Below are 15992 nucleotides of genomic sequence, written 5' to 3'. Positions count from 1 at the left end.
TGCTGGCGGATGACTTTCAGGAGGACAAGAACCGGGTCGGACCCACGCCTGCCTTCCCAGCACCAGGCACAGAGCCTGGTGCAACAGAGGTGTCTGTAACGGAAACAGGCAACCTACTTGGCACAGGTCAGGGCTCGGAGGGAATGGAAAGGAGGAGGAGAGGCTGGTCTTAGCGGAGAGGGAGCTGAGACTGCGGCCGGAGCCAACGCGCACACAGGGTCTCCAGGGAAGGGGGGACAGGGCTGGAAAGGCCGGTGTGGCCAGCCCCGCGACAAAGGACTCTGGGAGCCCCTCCCAGCAGGTCAGGGCCAGCCAGCCCAGGCGTCCCTCTCTCCAGGGCTCTATTTACCCGGTATCGATTTTCCTGCCTGTTTACTGGTAGTTATTAAAGGCTGCGTCCCTGGAGTCCTTTTCAAATGAGATTGGAACCTGAAGAGCTGGAGTAATTAGGGCAGCTGCCGTCCTCCCTGCTGGGCCCTGCACCCTGCCGCGCCCGCCCGCCTGCCCGCCTGCCCATCCATCCACCTTGGGCTCCGACTGGCCCTGCACCAGGCCGCGGGGGGCCTGCTGGATCCCGGGTGACCTGCCTGGGCTGCGATCTTCCGAGTTCCCAGGGAGCAGAAGCACTTCTCCCCAGTGTCTTTGGCCTAGATTTTTGGCCAAAACAATGGGTCTAAGATGGGGCCGGAGGTTCTTCAGCCTGGGAAACTAGGAAACTGGGGGCCTGGAGGCACAGCTGGTCTTTCTCACCCACCCACTCCACTGGGTGTCCCTGAGCAGACTGCTTCCCTCTTGGGCCTCCAGGGGCCCCGGGGGCAGGACAAGAAGGGGGGGGACCGTGCCCCCCTGGCAGTTAGGGACCTGTGTCAAGCACGGACCATTTCTGGGCCTGTTTTTGTGTGTCTGCATTGGTTGTCTGTCCCCCAAACTTCCTTTCATTTCTTAAGATGTTTGGCTGAAAAATTCCAATCTTGTTCCAGCTGCACTGAGGGAAGAGGGGCTTTGGCCAAATGTCGGCTGGAGGATTTCGGGAGCTGGGCCCGTGGAGACCGGGCGTGGGGCGGCCGTGGCCACTGCAGCCAGTGAGTGGTTCACGCCAGGGGCAGAGACAAGCAGAGAGATCAAAACACAGTGGGGAGTGAGAGATAGGGGGAGGGAGGCGCAGGGAGACAGAGACACACATGCACAGAGAGACTGCCAAAGGAGAGCCAAGTTCAAAATGGGAAATGTTGTGGCATGGAGGTACCAGGAGAGCTGGGGGCAGAGCGCGAGACCAGGTGGGAGGGACATAAAGAAAAAAAAAATCCCAAATCTAGAGACTGACAGAGTCACAGAGAGAGAACAAGAGAATGAGGCCAAGAGACAGGGAGGAGCCGGGAGGAGAGACAAGGGAGCCGATAGTAGCTATGGCTGTAACAACGGAGTAAGCATTTATTGAGCACCTACTGTGCACCAGATGCTGTGCTGACCACTTTCCTTCACTAACTCATTTTCTCCTTGCACAGGGTTCCTTCCCAGGAGGGACCAGAATTATTCCCGTTTTACAGATGAGGCAACTGAGCCCCAGAGAAGTGAAACCTTGGGAGGGCTGGGACTGATGCTCCATTCATGGAATAAAGGAAAGACCAGGTTGGGCTGGTTCTCAGGGGTTCAACACAGCTAAGCCTAGGATAACTCCAGCGATGGGGAACTCACTACCTCAGCTTTGATCTCTGTGTTTAGCTGTGAGAATTTTCTGCCCTGAGAATGTAGCGCTGATCAGACCCCCTTCCTGGAGGTGGGCTGTGTGGGTGTCTTAGTACCCAGCTTTTGGTATTAAGAAGAAGTTGACTGTAGAGAAGGGAGGGCCCATGCCCTCCTGTTTGCCCCTCACCCTCCAAAGGGCCCCTGCCTAGACTGAGCCAGTCCCGAGGCCCAGCAGGACACCCCTCCCTCTGGGGGCAGCTTCCTGCAGGGAAGTGAACTCAGTTTGGGGACACCCAGACCCCAATGGGAAGGAAGGCCCCATGGGAGGCAGTCATGGGACTTCCTGTCAGGTGGGAGGTGTCCTGCTGCAGGCCTGTGACTGGAGGCTGGGCAGTGGGTTGAGTGTGAGTTGAGTGCCCCCGAGATGTTGGGCCCCAGTGAGAGACCTCATTGACTCCTCCACAAACCTAGATGTAATCATAACACCAACAGTTCCCAGTCAGAGGACACACATCTATGGCCTGGGTTCATGTCAACTCACATAATCCTCGTGACACCCTGATGAGGTAGGGATATCATTACCCCCATGGCAGGGGCGACGAAACGGAGGCACAGAGAGGTTTAGGAAGATGCCCGAGGTTATGTGCGAGGAAGTAGTCTCGCCAGACCCCATACCCGGGGGCCTGGCTCCCATCGCTGTTCCCTTTACTGTCTGCTCTACTGCCCATTTCCTGGAGGAGGAAACTGAGGCACGGAGGTTGGGCAAGGCACACGGTTGAGGCTTCAGCCTGTCAGTTGGCCTTCGAGAATAGAGTTCCTCTCCTTTATCCCCCACTGACCGTCCGCACGACCAGCGCCCCCTGAAGCAGCAGCAACAGTAACGGTACAACCGTCCTGACAGTAACGGTACAACCGTCCTGATTGCTGGAATGCTCTGGCTGTGTCGGCTCCACATGCCACCCCCTCTCCGCATCGGCCCGATGGATTTTAGCCCCATTTGGAAGATGGGGAGAGTCAGGCTCCTTGAGAAGATGAGTTGGGGTGGCTGGGGCAGGGGCCTGGCCGGGATCTGAACCACAGCCTCTGGCCCCAGGGTGCCTCTCCCCCACCCCACGCCTCGGGATCAATAATCCCGCAGCATTCTGTTTGCCTTCAAATGCTCCCAGGGGACTCGTCATGCAGAGCCGTGGCCCATTAGTGGTTTCTGCACGTTTGAAGCTGGCCCAGGCTCCCCAGGGTCGGCCGGCAGCCAGGCCAGGGCCACGGAGAGGAGAGGGGAGGGGCAAGGAAGGCTGGGGGAGGGGGACTGCCAGGGCACTGGGGGAGGCTGCCGCCTTCATGTGGGTTTCCAAAGACCTGTGTCCCTCTGGCTGCTGGCAGCTGCCTGTGCCCATTTTATGGGCCATGTGGGGGCTTCTTGGTCACCTGGCTTCTAGCACACTTGGGTTCAGCCCCTTTGCACAACAGCAAGAGCTACAGGTGGAGATAAAGGGGTGGGGAATAGAAGGAACAGACAGCCTCCAGCTCCTGGAGCGCTGTGTGGCCCTGGGCAGCTGACCTGACTTCTCTGAGCATCTCCTTCCTCATCTCTGAAATAGACATCATCACAGTAGTAAATGCCCCCGCCGAGGAGCTACTGTGTGGCAGGGTCTGTTCTAAGTGCTCCACTTGGCCAACTCTCAGTCCACACAATGCCCTTCAGAACCGTTCCGTTATTAATCGTTGCATTGTACAGATGCTGCAGCACAGAGAGGTGAAGCAACTTGCCCCAGGTCACACAGCTACTACGTTATGAAACCCGGATGTAACCTAGACGGATCTGAACTTCTACCCACTTCCACCGCCACCTCCCCGGTCCCAACCACCATCAGGGCTGGCTTCAGCTTCTGTGGTAGCCTCTGCCCTGGGTCCCAGCTTCCAGCCTCTGTGCCCTGCAGTGTGTTCTCACGTGGCAACCAGAACCAAACTGGTCTGACCGCATCACTTCCCTGCTCAACACACATCAGTGGCTCCCTAGTGCCCTTCGGAATCAGTCGAAGCTCTTCAGCTCATCTCTGAGACCCCTCGCAAGCTGTGAAGCCTGACACTCTAACCACACCAAACTTCTAGTTATTTTCTGAACACATCGTGCATACCTGTGCCTCTGGGAATCTGCACACACCACTGCCTCTGATGCTCCAGTCACCTACCCCACTTTCCTCCCTGCCGAGTTCCCAAACAATCTTCCTGGTTTTCCTGGCTCAGCTCCAGTGCTATCCTCTTGGGATTTTCTCTGCCTCCCCTAGGGAGAACCACACCGTTCCTGGGGCTCCCATAGCACCTTGCACCTGCGGTACCCCGTTGAAGTACATAGCTCACTCAAATATTGAGGCTGTGTTCTCTCCAGCCTGGGAGCCTCCCAAAAGCTGGGCTGGCTTTCAGCCACCTTAGCGTCCCCTGAGAGCCGGGAACATAGGGACAGGCACTTGGAAAATGCTCACTGAGAAGGAAGAAAGGACCAAATACATGTAAGGGCACCTGACTGAAGCTACAAATGACTAGCTTGGAGATTGCAAGTTAGTGGTGGATGAGAGTGTGTTTTGGTCTGTGTGCTATTTACATTTTTAAGAATGACCAGCATTTAAAAATTGGGGGAGACTCACTCAAGTTTGGATTTCAAAAATCCCCAAATATCCAAAAATGTGGCCACGGGGGCTGGCCTCCTTGGCAACCATTCCCAGAAACTGAGCCACAGTCACCAGTCATGGGTCTGAGCATTAATGGAGCACCTACTGTGTACCAAGCACTAGAGAACAAGAACTGAGAACTTTTGCCTTCCCAGCCACTGCACACACTTCTGTGAGCTTCCCCGGGCTCTAGGGGCATTGGAGTTTTCTGCCCCTGTCAAGATGGGGGAACTGGGTCCCAGGAAAAGAAGGGATTTGGCCCCAATCCCCTAGAAATCGAGGTAGATCTTGAGCTCAATCCCCTTCTCTTTCTTCCTCAGTGTCAGGTAACTAACACCTTGGCATGAATGAACCCTCGTTCTCTAGGAGAGAGGAGCTGCTCTACAAGAAGAGCCCCATAATGGTGTGGTTTCAGGTAAACCATGTGCTTCCTCTTGTGTGTTCTGCTTGCGGCTGGAAGGAGAGTGGACAAAGGCCCCCGCAGTGGCGGGCCTGGTCTGTCATCAGGAGGAGTGGTGGCTGTGCTGCGGTTGCTGGCAGGACCGGCCTGGCCGCCAGCACTGCCTGCTTTGATTGCCTTGTCCTTTGTTCCGCATTTCAGGGCACTCAGCTCCAGGGCCGGGTGCCAGACTCCCTCCCGTACCCCATCACCAGCCTGCTACTACAGCCTGGGCAGGTGGAGGTGGCCCCCTGGATCAGCCCCAGGGCCCCACTGGGAGGAGCCCAGAGAGGGAGAGGAGCTTAGCCAGGATGGCAGAGCAAGAACATAGCCGCACAGGATCCCGAGGGGACTGAGTCCCCAACCTGGTCGCTCGTAGGGCCCCGAGGTGAGGAACAGCCCCACATCCTTGGTGCCTGGCCTCCTGGCCCATCAGGCCCCATCCCCTCCCCTGCCACAGCCTCATCCCCTCTGGGTTGGACTCCATAGCTCCCTCTGAAGGAGGAGGCTGGGGGGATGGGAGAAGGCAGGAAAGGATGCAGGGGGGGGGAAGGAGGGGCAGGGACAGGAGAGGAGAGGGAAGAAGCTGGGTATGAAGAGGATCTGACCCAGGAACCCCCCAAAGCCCCCCCCCCCCAACCAACCGACAGGCATGGGCAGGGCGCTGGCAGTGCTGTCCAAGGTGCTGGGGCTGCCAGGCCCGGCAAGGGGGAGGGGGTCCGAAGACCGGAATCTGAATGTCCCACCCCCCTTCTCCTAGCTCAGGCTCCCCACCCTCTGAGCCTCAGTTTTGCTGTGTGGAAAATGGGGTGATGCCTACTGGCTGGGCGGGGAGAGCCCAGTGGATTGTAAGGATGTGCCTGCGTCAGACCCCCACCCCCAGCCTGCATCAGCTCTGGCTTCCAAGGGTCCGTGATTAACGAGGCTGGTCCTGCAGCTCGGCGCTGGGTCCCCTGGGGCCTGCCTGCTAACGGGCAGCAGCTGGCAGCCCTGTGACACCCAGTGGGACCCAAGAAGCCTCCCTTACCCCCTCCCCTCTTGTGTCACAACCTCCTTCTTCCACCTGGGCCTGAGATCTCCTCCAGGACCTCAACGATGCTGCTTCTGCCCCCTGGAAGTGTTCCTCAAACTGTACCCACTCGTGGAGGTCTGGTCCTCAAGGAAGTCCTCCCTTTCAGAGTCCCCAGGCTTACGCTGCCCACATTACCCGGCAGAAGGCAACCTGCACCTCGTCTGTGGAGCGTTTCAATCCTTTTCCTACTTGAGCATGAGGGATAACTATGGGCAAAGTAATATTCTTTGTGCTTTCACCTATATTATCTCATTTAATCCTCATGACAGCCCTCTCGGGAGGGACTGTTGTCATTGTCCCTTTACCAAGGCGGGAACGGAGGCTACCAGAAGTTAGGGGGTGTGCTCACCGTCACACAGCCAGCAAAGGACCAAGCTGAATTCAGCTCCATGTCTGAGTCAGAGGGTTCAAGTGCAGTTCCCATGCTATTGATCTGCCTTGGCCTTCACCAGACTCTGAAATCACTCTGGCAAGGGTGCTGTCCCTCTCTCGGTGTCCCCAGGACCCAGCCCAGAGCCTGTCACTGACCAGGCACCACTGAACTGTTAGATAAAAGTGAAAATGAGTTTATGTTATCAGAAGAGTCTCCTGGAGCCAGAAAAGCACCTGGAGGCTAAAAGGGCAGTCTGTGGTGGTGGAAATGGAGGCCTTGTAGCAGGTAGTGCTGGGAGACAACTGTGTGAATGGATTTCCATTCATTGGACCTGCTGCCACCATGGGATGGACCCCTCCCTGCCCCCACTCCCCGCCCAAACACACAGCGTCCTTCTTGCCTCCCCTGTCAAGCCCAGCTGCTGGAGTCTCCCAGCTCGGCTGGGAGAGGGTCCAGGGGTCCTGTAACTAGGGAGCTGGTCCCGGAGGCCTCTGGCGTTGCCCAGGCCACTCCTGCCTTGGACTGGACCCTGACAAGAAGTCCCAACAGAGCTCTCAAGGGAGAAGGGGGAGGGGACCCTCTCAGCCCTTGTTCTCCATCCCTGAGACCTGTCTGAGTGGCCTGGATTCCAGCTTGGGGCTGAATGGCTGTGTGACTGTGGGCAAGTCACTCACTCTCTCTGGCCCCAGTCTCTCCATCTGTAACAACAGATTGCCCAGGAGTTTAAATTCTTGCAGTGCTTCCCCTGGTGATGGCCGCTCCCCTCTCTGGGTGGCCCCTCTGGTTTCCAACAGCCTAAGCATGTCCTCAGACAGGACATTCCCATAAGGGCAGTGACCAGGGCTGAAGGAGCCCAAGCTCCCCGGGGAGTGAATGATGTAGGCTCAGGAAACTGAAACCAGCCGCCCCTATTGCTCCAGCCCTAAGGTCTGGAAGTGCTGGTGCAGCCAAGCTTCAAGCCTCGGGACAGCAGCTCTGGATGGTCCCCGGCCTGACCTCCCCAGCCTCAGCTGTCCCATCCTCAGAGTGAGAAGAAGGCTGCCATAAGCCCCCCTAGCAAGGGAGAGGAGAATGGGAGACACCAATCTGTCAGAAAGGTGGCCCATCCCATCCCAACCATGTGAGTTCAGAGAGGAATGTGGGAGTTGCCTGGGAGGTGGCTAAGTCACATCGCTGTTCGGCTGTGGGGAGCACATGGAAAATCCGGGGTCTGGGTGACGCCCTCAGAAGCCACCACCCAACGGCAGGGTAGAGGACAATGACCTTCAGAGAAGTTGTGGCCTCACAAGGGAGGCAGATAGCGGTTCCCCACCGCTAGTGGGAGCCAGCCCCTGTCCCCAAGACCGCCGACCCTTGGAGACACCTCTGTCCCCACCTGCTGCGCCCACCTGGGCAAACCCATTGACCTGCATTTCCCATTCATGACTCTTGATTTGCCCATGGTAGGGGCAGCTCAAGACCAAGGAAGAATGAGGAAAGTGTGAGGGAAACAGCGAGAAGATCATAGTACTGCAGAGGACACGCCTCTGCCTTATCCCTTGCCTACCCCGGCTCTCCCTCTCAGGCCTGTGCCTGGGACCCCAGTGTGAGGGATCTAACATCACGTGGCCCAGGGTCACAGCCTTCCCCCTGCACTGTGGACCTGCAGAGCTTCAAAGAGAACCTCACCTCCCATGGGGAGTGATGAAAACAGCCCAGCAGGGAAGAGGTGAGCAGGCACCGGCTGAACAAACAGAAGCCCCCGTGGGACCTGGCCTGGCCTCTCTCCCGTGGGCCGAGCCTGACACCCGGGTTTCCTTCCGCCGGATGCATGACACACACACGCACACACACAGGGCATTCCTGCGTCAGTGGCATCCAAGTGGGTTGGTGCTGTGCGTTTGTAGGCACACGCGTGTGCACCACGGCACCCACCACGAGATGTGGAGTTCGGTATATGCTGTGTCTTCGGGGGGCAGGGAGCGAGGGGGGGTGCCCCTGTGTTACCCCAGGGGCAGGTCAAGAACACGAGAGAGCAGGGGTCAGTGAACTGGAGCCTGCTGGCCAAATTCTCCCCCGGCAAGCCTTTGCACAGTTCATGAGCTGAGAGTGGTTTTCACATTTTTAAATAGTTGGAAAACAAAGACTATTTCATGACTTGTGAAAATCCTACAAATTCAAATTTCAGCGTCCACAACTCGTTTTATTAGAACACAGCCCAGTTGTTCACTCACTTCCCATCTATGGCTGCTTTTGTACCACAACGGCAGATGTGAGCACTTACAACAGGGACCGTATGGCCCACAAAGGTGAAGATAGTTACTATCTGACCTAATCAGAAAGTCTGTCAGCTCAGTTCTAGCGTTAGGGTACTAGCAAAGCTGGGGCTCCATGCTACCTCCCCCCAAACCAAGTTCAAATTCAGCTTCAGTGAACTTATCAAGAATTTTGCAATTAGAAAATCTAGATAGGAGCTGTGTTCATTTCAGTATATATGTGAGAGCTTTCGGTTTCCTAACTTTATATGGTTCTGTGTGTGTGTGTGTGTGTGTGTGTGTGTGTGTGTGTGTGTGACAGAAAGAAAAAGAGACAAAATCATAGTCTTCAAGACTGAGCCTTTCCTACCCATTTCTTGCTCATCTGTAGTGTTTAGTACATGCTAGGCTCATGGTGGGTGATCAATGTTTGTGAGATAAAATAACAGGCTTGGTTCTCTCCATTACCCAACAACCCTGCTAGCAAGGTGATACTCTTGCTCATTTCATAAATGTGGACACTGAGGCAAGGAGAGCTAAGGACACCTGCTTGAGGGTCTCTCCTGGACCATTACCAGTGAGAACAAGATGTCCTTTCTTGCCATTGTCTTACTTCTGGGAGGAGCAGGGGGCACATGATAACGGGTCTGGTGGGGAGGCATTGAGCCCCTCCCTCCAACAGTTTTCCCCAACCAAGGTGCCCCACCCTCCACCCCATAGATTTCCAGGCCTTCCTCCCTCGCTGGGGGGTCTTGGCAGCCTCCCAGCAGCCTGTTGAGGGATAAGTGGTTTTTTTCCCTTTTCCGGCAAACAGGGGGCAGGTGTGGTTGAGCAGCTCTGGGGAGGAGGTGCAGGGAAGTAAATGAAGCTGAACTTCTGAGAGATTCAGTGAGGTTGAACCATAAAAGGGGTGCCACCAAGAGAGTAAGGGGACTGCCGAAGTGGGGAATGGAGGCAGTCTGGGTAGCTAGGGGCCCAAGTGGGTGTGCTGGGTATAGAAAAGGGGCCCGAAACAGGGGATCAGACACCGAGCGGTCAACGTGACAGCCTTGGGGGTGGGGAGGTGGCTATCCCGGCCACTCAGGGTCACCCTCCAAGCCAGACCATGGAAAATTTCCACACCCAGTGCTAGTTCTGAACCTGCAGAAGCCAAACATCAAACCAAAGAGAAAACCCACCTCCTCCTGATGTCTAACCATTGCCCTGCACCAGAGAGGGTTTGGGGATAAACAGGGTGAATAGGGCAGGGGATGCCTAGCATTTCTCAGTTCTCTATCAGGGACTCAGTGCCTCCGTGGAAGAATGGGCAGGAGGGTTCAATGGCGATTTTCTCTACTGTCTAGAGAAAATTCAAAGCCCTTTTCATGGCTGTCCAGGCTGTGCTCCAACCCCATCTCGCACCGCCTTCTCATTCGCCGCACTCTACACACAGTGGATTTGAATGTATGCTGCTCCTTCCTACCACAGGGCCTTTGCACTGGCTGTTCCCTCTGCCTGGAACACTGCTCCCTTCCCTCATTCTTCAGATTCCTGTTCAAACATCACTTCCTCAGCTTAACCTTCCATCACCACCCTTCCCCCAGGATTATTTCATGTTCTCAGGCCCGCAACTGATTATCTGTGCATTTTGTGTTTGCTTGCTCCCTGGGACCTCCAGCATAAGTCCTCTAGTGTAGGTCCTCCAGTGAACCTCTACTCAGCACTCTCTCTGTCTTGCTCCATGCATTTTTTCCCTAGTGCTTAGCACAGGGTCTGCCACACAGCGAGATCAATAAATGACTGTATGATAGTATGAATGGATGCCTGGTACCACCAGTGACTGCCGTCAGTGCCTGGAGTTATGGCAACAGATGAACTAAAATCATGTATTATGAATTCATCTGTGCTTCTATACTTGGTGATCACTCTGTAAACACCAAGCAATGTCCTAGAGTATAGCTATCCACTAGAACTTTCTGTGGTAATGGCAATGTTCTGAATCTATGGTGTCCAATATAGTAGCCATGAGACATGTGTGGCTGTTAAGCACTTGAAATGGGAGTGGGGGACTGTGGGACTGAATTTTAAAGTTCAATTTTAATCGATGTGAATTTAAATAGCCACATGTAGTTGATGGCAACCATACTAGATGGCTCTAGAGAACAGGGAAGTGTCCTACTACTTCCAAGGCTGTTATGCGCAGTTCTACCAACCAGGGATTAACAGGGACTCCCCCCAAACCTCCATCACTGGTCCTTGGGGCCGAACATGCCAAGGATTCTGTGGCAGCTTCCTTGAGGCAGGCACTCACTGTCCCCCACTGCCTACCAAGCTTGTCAGAGACCACCAAGCCACAATGACTCAGAGAGATCTCCACAGGGATGGCACGTTTCCAGAACAAGAATGCTGAGCGTGGACCTCACCATCTTTATCACCATCATCTACCTATCACACAGCCGCCAAGACTGCCACCAACCTCACTCTCTCCATCATTACTGCCCCATCACAATGCCCCCCAAGACAACTCCCGACACAACCATCAATGCCACCACCAACAATTCCATGGTCAACACTACCTTTGGCAACACCACCAACACTATCCCCATCATTGCCACACCACCCCCACCATCAGCACCCCCACCACATCCCCCCCCACCAAACACTGTCCCAATACCGCCAACACGTGGAACCAGTGCAGGAAACCAGTCAAGAGCACTGGCTCTGGAATTCAATTGCCTGGGCTTAAATCTCTGCTCTGAGTTTAAATCACTCAGTTGCTGCGAGACTCAGTTTTTTTATCTGTAGAATGGGACTAATAATGACTGTAATAATTATACGATCATAAGACTTCGTGTCTGTGACTGCTGGAAAAGAATCAAATGAGGAAGTGCTTGGAAAGCTCTCTTCCTGGGTGCTAAGGCTTTTCTAGGTCCTGTGCTCAGTGAGCACAATTTTATTTAATTGTCCCACAGCAGTGAGAGACACTGATTCCCCGATTTTACAGATAAGGAAGCTGAGGCTAAGAGACCTGATGTGACTCGCCCAAGGCCCTACAACTTATACAAGGGCCGGACTGGAGCCCAAGTCTTCTGCTGGACGAGGCTAGGCTGTCCCTTTTTCGGATCAGCAGACCAGCCTTCCTGCAGTCCCTGTCTCCCCGACTCAGGGATGCTGTGGGGATTCCAGCATCCCACCATGAAGGGTGGTGACATTGGTGTGGGCAGGTGAGGGCTCAGTCTCAGCCTGGCAGGAGGGGTGGGGAGGGGCGAGGTGGGGAGGGGTGGGGGCAAGTCTGCTCACCTGTGTCCTGGCGAAACTGGTGCATGGACTGCAGGTCAATGATGTAGGGCACCAGCTGGGCGTCCACCTGCCCCAGGACCACGGAACCGCGGGCGTCCTCCTTGAGCACATTCTCGATGTGGTGGCACACGGTGGCCGTGTAAGGCCGCCAGCGGCTGTGCTCATTTAGCCACTCCCACACCACCACCCGGGCCACGTTCTGCGGTGGGAACCCCAGCCCGCTCCCCGGCAGCATCACACCTTGGCCTGGCCTGGACATGGCCGCTGCTGCAGCCTCAGGGGCCAGGACCCCCCTAGGACAGGCCCAGCTTCTCCTGGGCCTGGGGGCAGGCAGGGAACTTCCTCTCTCCCCAGGGTGGGTAGCAAGAGCCAACTGGTCTCCTTTCTACCTCGGGGTCCTCTCTGAGGCCCAGAGGCCTCAGTGAAAGGCGTGCAGGGTGCTGCTCCAGGCTCCAAGGACCCCTTCCCCCAGCGCTGTCTCATAAAGGTGCTGCTCCGGAAAGCAAGTGTCTTTTTTTTGTGATGGGGGAAACGCTGCTCTAGATTCCTTGGCTCCCTCCGCTCAGGAAAGGGAGTGAGGCAGCCGCCCCTGCTCTAGGTCCAGTCTCTTCCCTGCTGGTCTCTGGTCACTTCTTCCCAGCCGGCCACGCAAGGCCTGTCACCCAGGAGGCCGGGGCCAGCCTGCTGCCGCCTCTGCGGCGCCCAGCCGGCCCTCTGAGCTCCCAACTGCGTCCCAGACCCTGCGCCTGGCTCCAGTGGGGCTGCTCGCCTGGTCTTGGGTCCGCCCCTCCGACGGCTCCTGCTGAAGGGGGGCGTCACAGTCCCCCTGGTTCCTTCTCCACACGGCGTCCTGGTAGGCCTGGGTGGCTGAAGAACGCACGGGGGAGGGTGCGCCGCGTACCCCTGGCCCGCCGGCCGGGCTGCGGCTCCGGAGCTGGGCGGGGGGGACGAGGGGGGCGGGGGCCCGTGGGCACGCCCCACCCCACTCGTGCTCGCGACCTGCCGGGAGACAAGAAGGGGAGAGGGCCCTTTAAGAGGAGAGCGCAGCACCCCCTCCCCCTTCCCGGGAGAGGGATCGGCTGAGAACAATGGGGAACCGATGGGGGGACCGGCGAGGGGGGCTTAAGGGGGTCGCTGCCCATGTTCCCTTGGGGCAGGCCTGAACTGAGAACTGGGGCCGGGGGCGCGATTTTCCGGGGCTCCTCGCCTGCGGCGCCCCCTCCTCAGCTCCCCGAGCGCTCCCCTCCCCCGGGGCCCGCGCCCGGCCGGGATGCAGGGTGCACGGGGATGCGCGGATATGCGCGGGGATGTGCGAGGATGCGCGGCGCTGCAGGCGCGGCCCAGGGCCCCTCGGGGGTCGCGTCACCGAGCAGGCGAAGCCGGGAGCTGGAACGTCGCTGCCTCCCGCCCTGGGAGTACCAGCCCCCCTTCCCCAGCCAAGACCTTTCCCCTGCGCGCGCCGGCCCCCTGCAGGAGCCGGGGGTGGGGTCCCTAAGCACCCCGCGCTCTCACCGCCTTCTCCGCTGTGCTGCCTCCTGCTCCGCCGCCGCTTCAGCACCGCCGCCTCCTGGGCTCCCCCCGGAGTGGGAGGGAACCGCGGTCCCGCCTCCGCGCCCTTTCCCTTCCACGCCCCGCAGCCACCGCACGCCGGGGCGCTGGGCTTTCCGCGCGCGGACAGACTGCCCCGCCGACCGACGGACGCACGCGCCGGCTCTGGAAGCCGGGATCCCGCGGGTGGGAGGCGGCCGCGGCCGCGCTCCGGGGAGGGGCGGTGGAGGGGGCGGAGAAGGAGGAAGGGGAGGAGACAGACCGGGCCCCGAAGCGCCGCCGGCGCTGACACGCGAGTCCCCGGGATGCCCCAAATCCTCGGCTAGGCCCATCTGGGACCCCGGAGGTCTCCTGACCCCATGCAGGAAGCCAGGCTTGGAGTGAGGTGTCTGTGGGTCGCCTGCTTGAATCGTAGTCGTCTTCACATTCCAGCTGCCCAGTCCCAGGGCCTGGAACCCAATAGGTGCTCAATAAATGCTTGAATGAATGATTATGATCCAGAGACTGCCCAAAGGAAGATCTGAGAGCACTCGAGGGTAGCTTTCTCTTCTCCTTCCACTATTCTGGGAGAGGGGAGTGGCAAGGGGCTAGCAAGGCCCATTTCAGAGCCAAATGGGATCATGAAACAGGGGAAGACTGAGGACCAGAGAGGGTAAGAAACTGCCAGGATCACACAGCAGGTTTGAGCAGTGCCCAGACACCAACCTGGAGCTGGTTCTCCTCCCAGCACGGAATTAATTAGGCAGCTCAGAGCCTGCTTCCCCAAAGCACCCCTGGGGAGTGGGATAGCTATAGCATCTTGCCCCCTGAGGGGAGTTTAGGTGACCTAGCCCATGGGACAGAGACTTTGGAGGAAGGTAAGGTGAGAACCTCCACCATCTCATTCACAGACGCTTGCAAACAATAGATGCTTACTAAATGCTGGGTGAGGGTGGGCTGGATGGAGAGGGAGGCAGGTGATGGCAGCAGCTCCAGTGTTAATGGGATGGCCAGCTCTCCTTCCTCTGGCAGGCTGGACGCAGCTGAGCACAAACATTAGCTGGGAGGGGGATGGACCACCCGAGGCCTGTGGGTGTTTAGATTAGGAAAGATGAAGGATGCGTCCGGGAACTCCAGCCTGGGCGACAGATGGGGGTCAGCGGCCTGTTTGGGAGCCTGCCCAGAGTGGCCCACGTTCCTCTTCCTCCCCAGGGCAGATGTTGATAAACTAGGTGAGGTCAGGGGAGGACTGGTCAGGGGCGCTTTCCCAGAACCAAACTCTGGTTCCCCAGCCAGCTGGAGTGACTTCCCCAGCCCCAGGCCCCCCGCTCTGTCCTGCAGCCCAGTGCCTGATGGGCTTTCCCAGATTGAACCAATGATTCTGCTTGCTTGTGCCTGCCACAGACTAAAGAGAGAGGCTCTGTGTGAGGACGGGGCCAGCTCTGCAGTGGTATCGATCCAACAGGATCCCTGAACCCTCGGAGTCAGTCTAGGGTGGCTTTACGGGGTCCATGAGGGCCCCCTCCCCCATTACAGACACACTTACATGTCTGTGCATTTTTCTGAGAAGGACTCTCCGGCTTTCAGAGATTCTTCTCAAAAGAGCCTGTGACTCAAAAGATTCAGGGCTAATGCTTGTGAACCTTCTGTTACAGAAGGGGATCTGGGGACCCCAGTCTGGGGAAATGACTCTCTCAAGGTCACATGGAAATTTAGCAGCAAGTTAGAAAGAAGAACCCGTGACTCTGGACTGTATAATGCTATTTAAGTTCTGACTCAGTCTCACTTCCTCCAGGAAGCCTTCCGTGAACTCATTCCCATCTTCCTGTACGTTCCTTTGCCCATACCTTGATGTGACAGCCTGTATCACAATTAGGCACTTCCATGTTGTCCCTGCTGGAGTGAAATACCCATGAGATGAGGAGCTGTGTTTTATCTGTCTTGTGTGGTGTGGTTATCATTGTTGTGTGCCAGGCACTTACATAATATTACTCTTTACAATTGCCCCCAAAAGGTGGGGAATATTGTGCTCATTCTACAGACGGGGAAAAAAACCCAAAAAAACAAAAAAAACAAAACAAAACAAAAAAAACAAACAAACACCTCCCAAAGCTCAAGAAGGTAAGTCATTTGCCCAAGTTCCCACAGGGAGTAAGTAGCAAAGTTGGGGTTTGAAGCTCAAACCCTTTTGCAACTCCCACAGGACCATGTTGCCTCTGTGTTTGTTGAGCGACTAATGAATGACATCCAGCTGAGGATCTGGTGCAGTGGCCCCTCTCCACTGGGCTGTGGAAAATCTGAAAGTGCAAAAGCCTGGATCCCGGCCAACCGTGGGAGAAAGGGGTTTCAAGGAGGGGAAAGGAATTTGGCCTTTAAGGAGCCAACCATCCACTGAGATGGCTCAGACCCCAGTGGAGAAGCCAACAGAACAAAAGCAACCACGAACGCTTTTATTAAAAAAGTCTGCATGTATGGGTTACATCCCTAGAAAAAGAATCCCTGGATTTTCTCTTCTGTGTGTTTTCATCTTGCTTCCTCGTGGCTACGATACTAGCTGAGATTGTCAGCACAATGATTCTGCCCCTTTTCTGGGTCTTTGAGTTACACATCACATTTCAGGCTGATCGCGCTGAGTTAACCCGCATGCGAGGTTCACAGCGATGTCCTCGTTCTGTGATAACAAGGATTGCAAATTCTCCTGCATAACCACACTTCA

At 56.6% G+C, this 15992-nt stretch overlaps 1 protein-coding gene across 1 annotated transcript in view; it reads right to left on the bottom strand.

Moving 5' to 3' along the window:
* Positions 1 to 12680, bottom strand: part of LOC111156423 (deltex E3 ubiquitin ligase 1) — a 33199-nt gene extending 20519 nt beyond the window's left edge. Inside the window, exon 1 of the mRNA XM_022517312.1 lies at positions 11750 to 12680. Within this exon, the coding sequence (XP_022373020.1) occupies positions 11750 to 12008 (259 nt within the window). The 5' untranslated portion in view covers positions 12009 to 12680. The remainder of the gene's footprint in view (positions 1 to 11749) is intronic.
* Between the last annotated feature and the right edge of the window lie 3312 nt (positions 12681 to 15992).

The sequence above is a fragment of the Enhydra lutris genome, unplaced genomic scaffold (assembly GCF_002288905.1).
Source record: "Enhydra lutris kenyoni isolate GAN:26980312 unplaced genomic scaffold, ASM228890v2 scaffoldscaffold46, whole genome shotgun sequence".
Taxonomy (NCBI): Eukaryota; Metazoa; Chordata; class Mammalia; order Carnivora; family Mustelidae; genus Enhydra; species Enhydra lutris.
The sequence above is the reverse complement of the archived record's forward strand: the minus strand, read 5'-3'. Positions and strand labels throughout refer to the sequence as shown.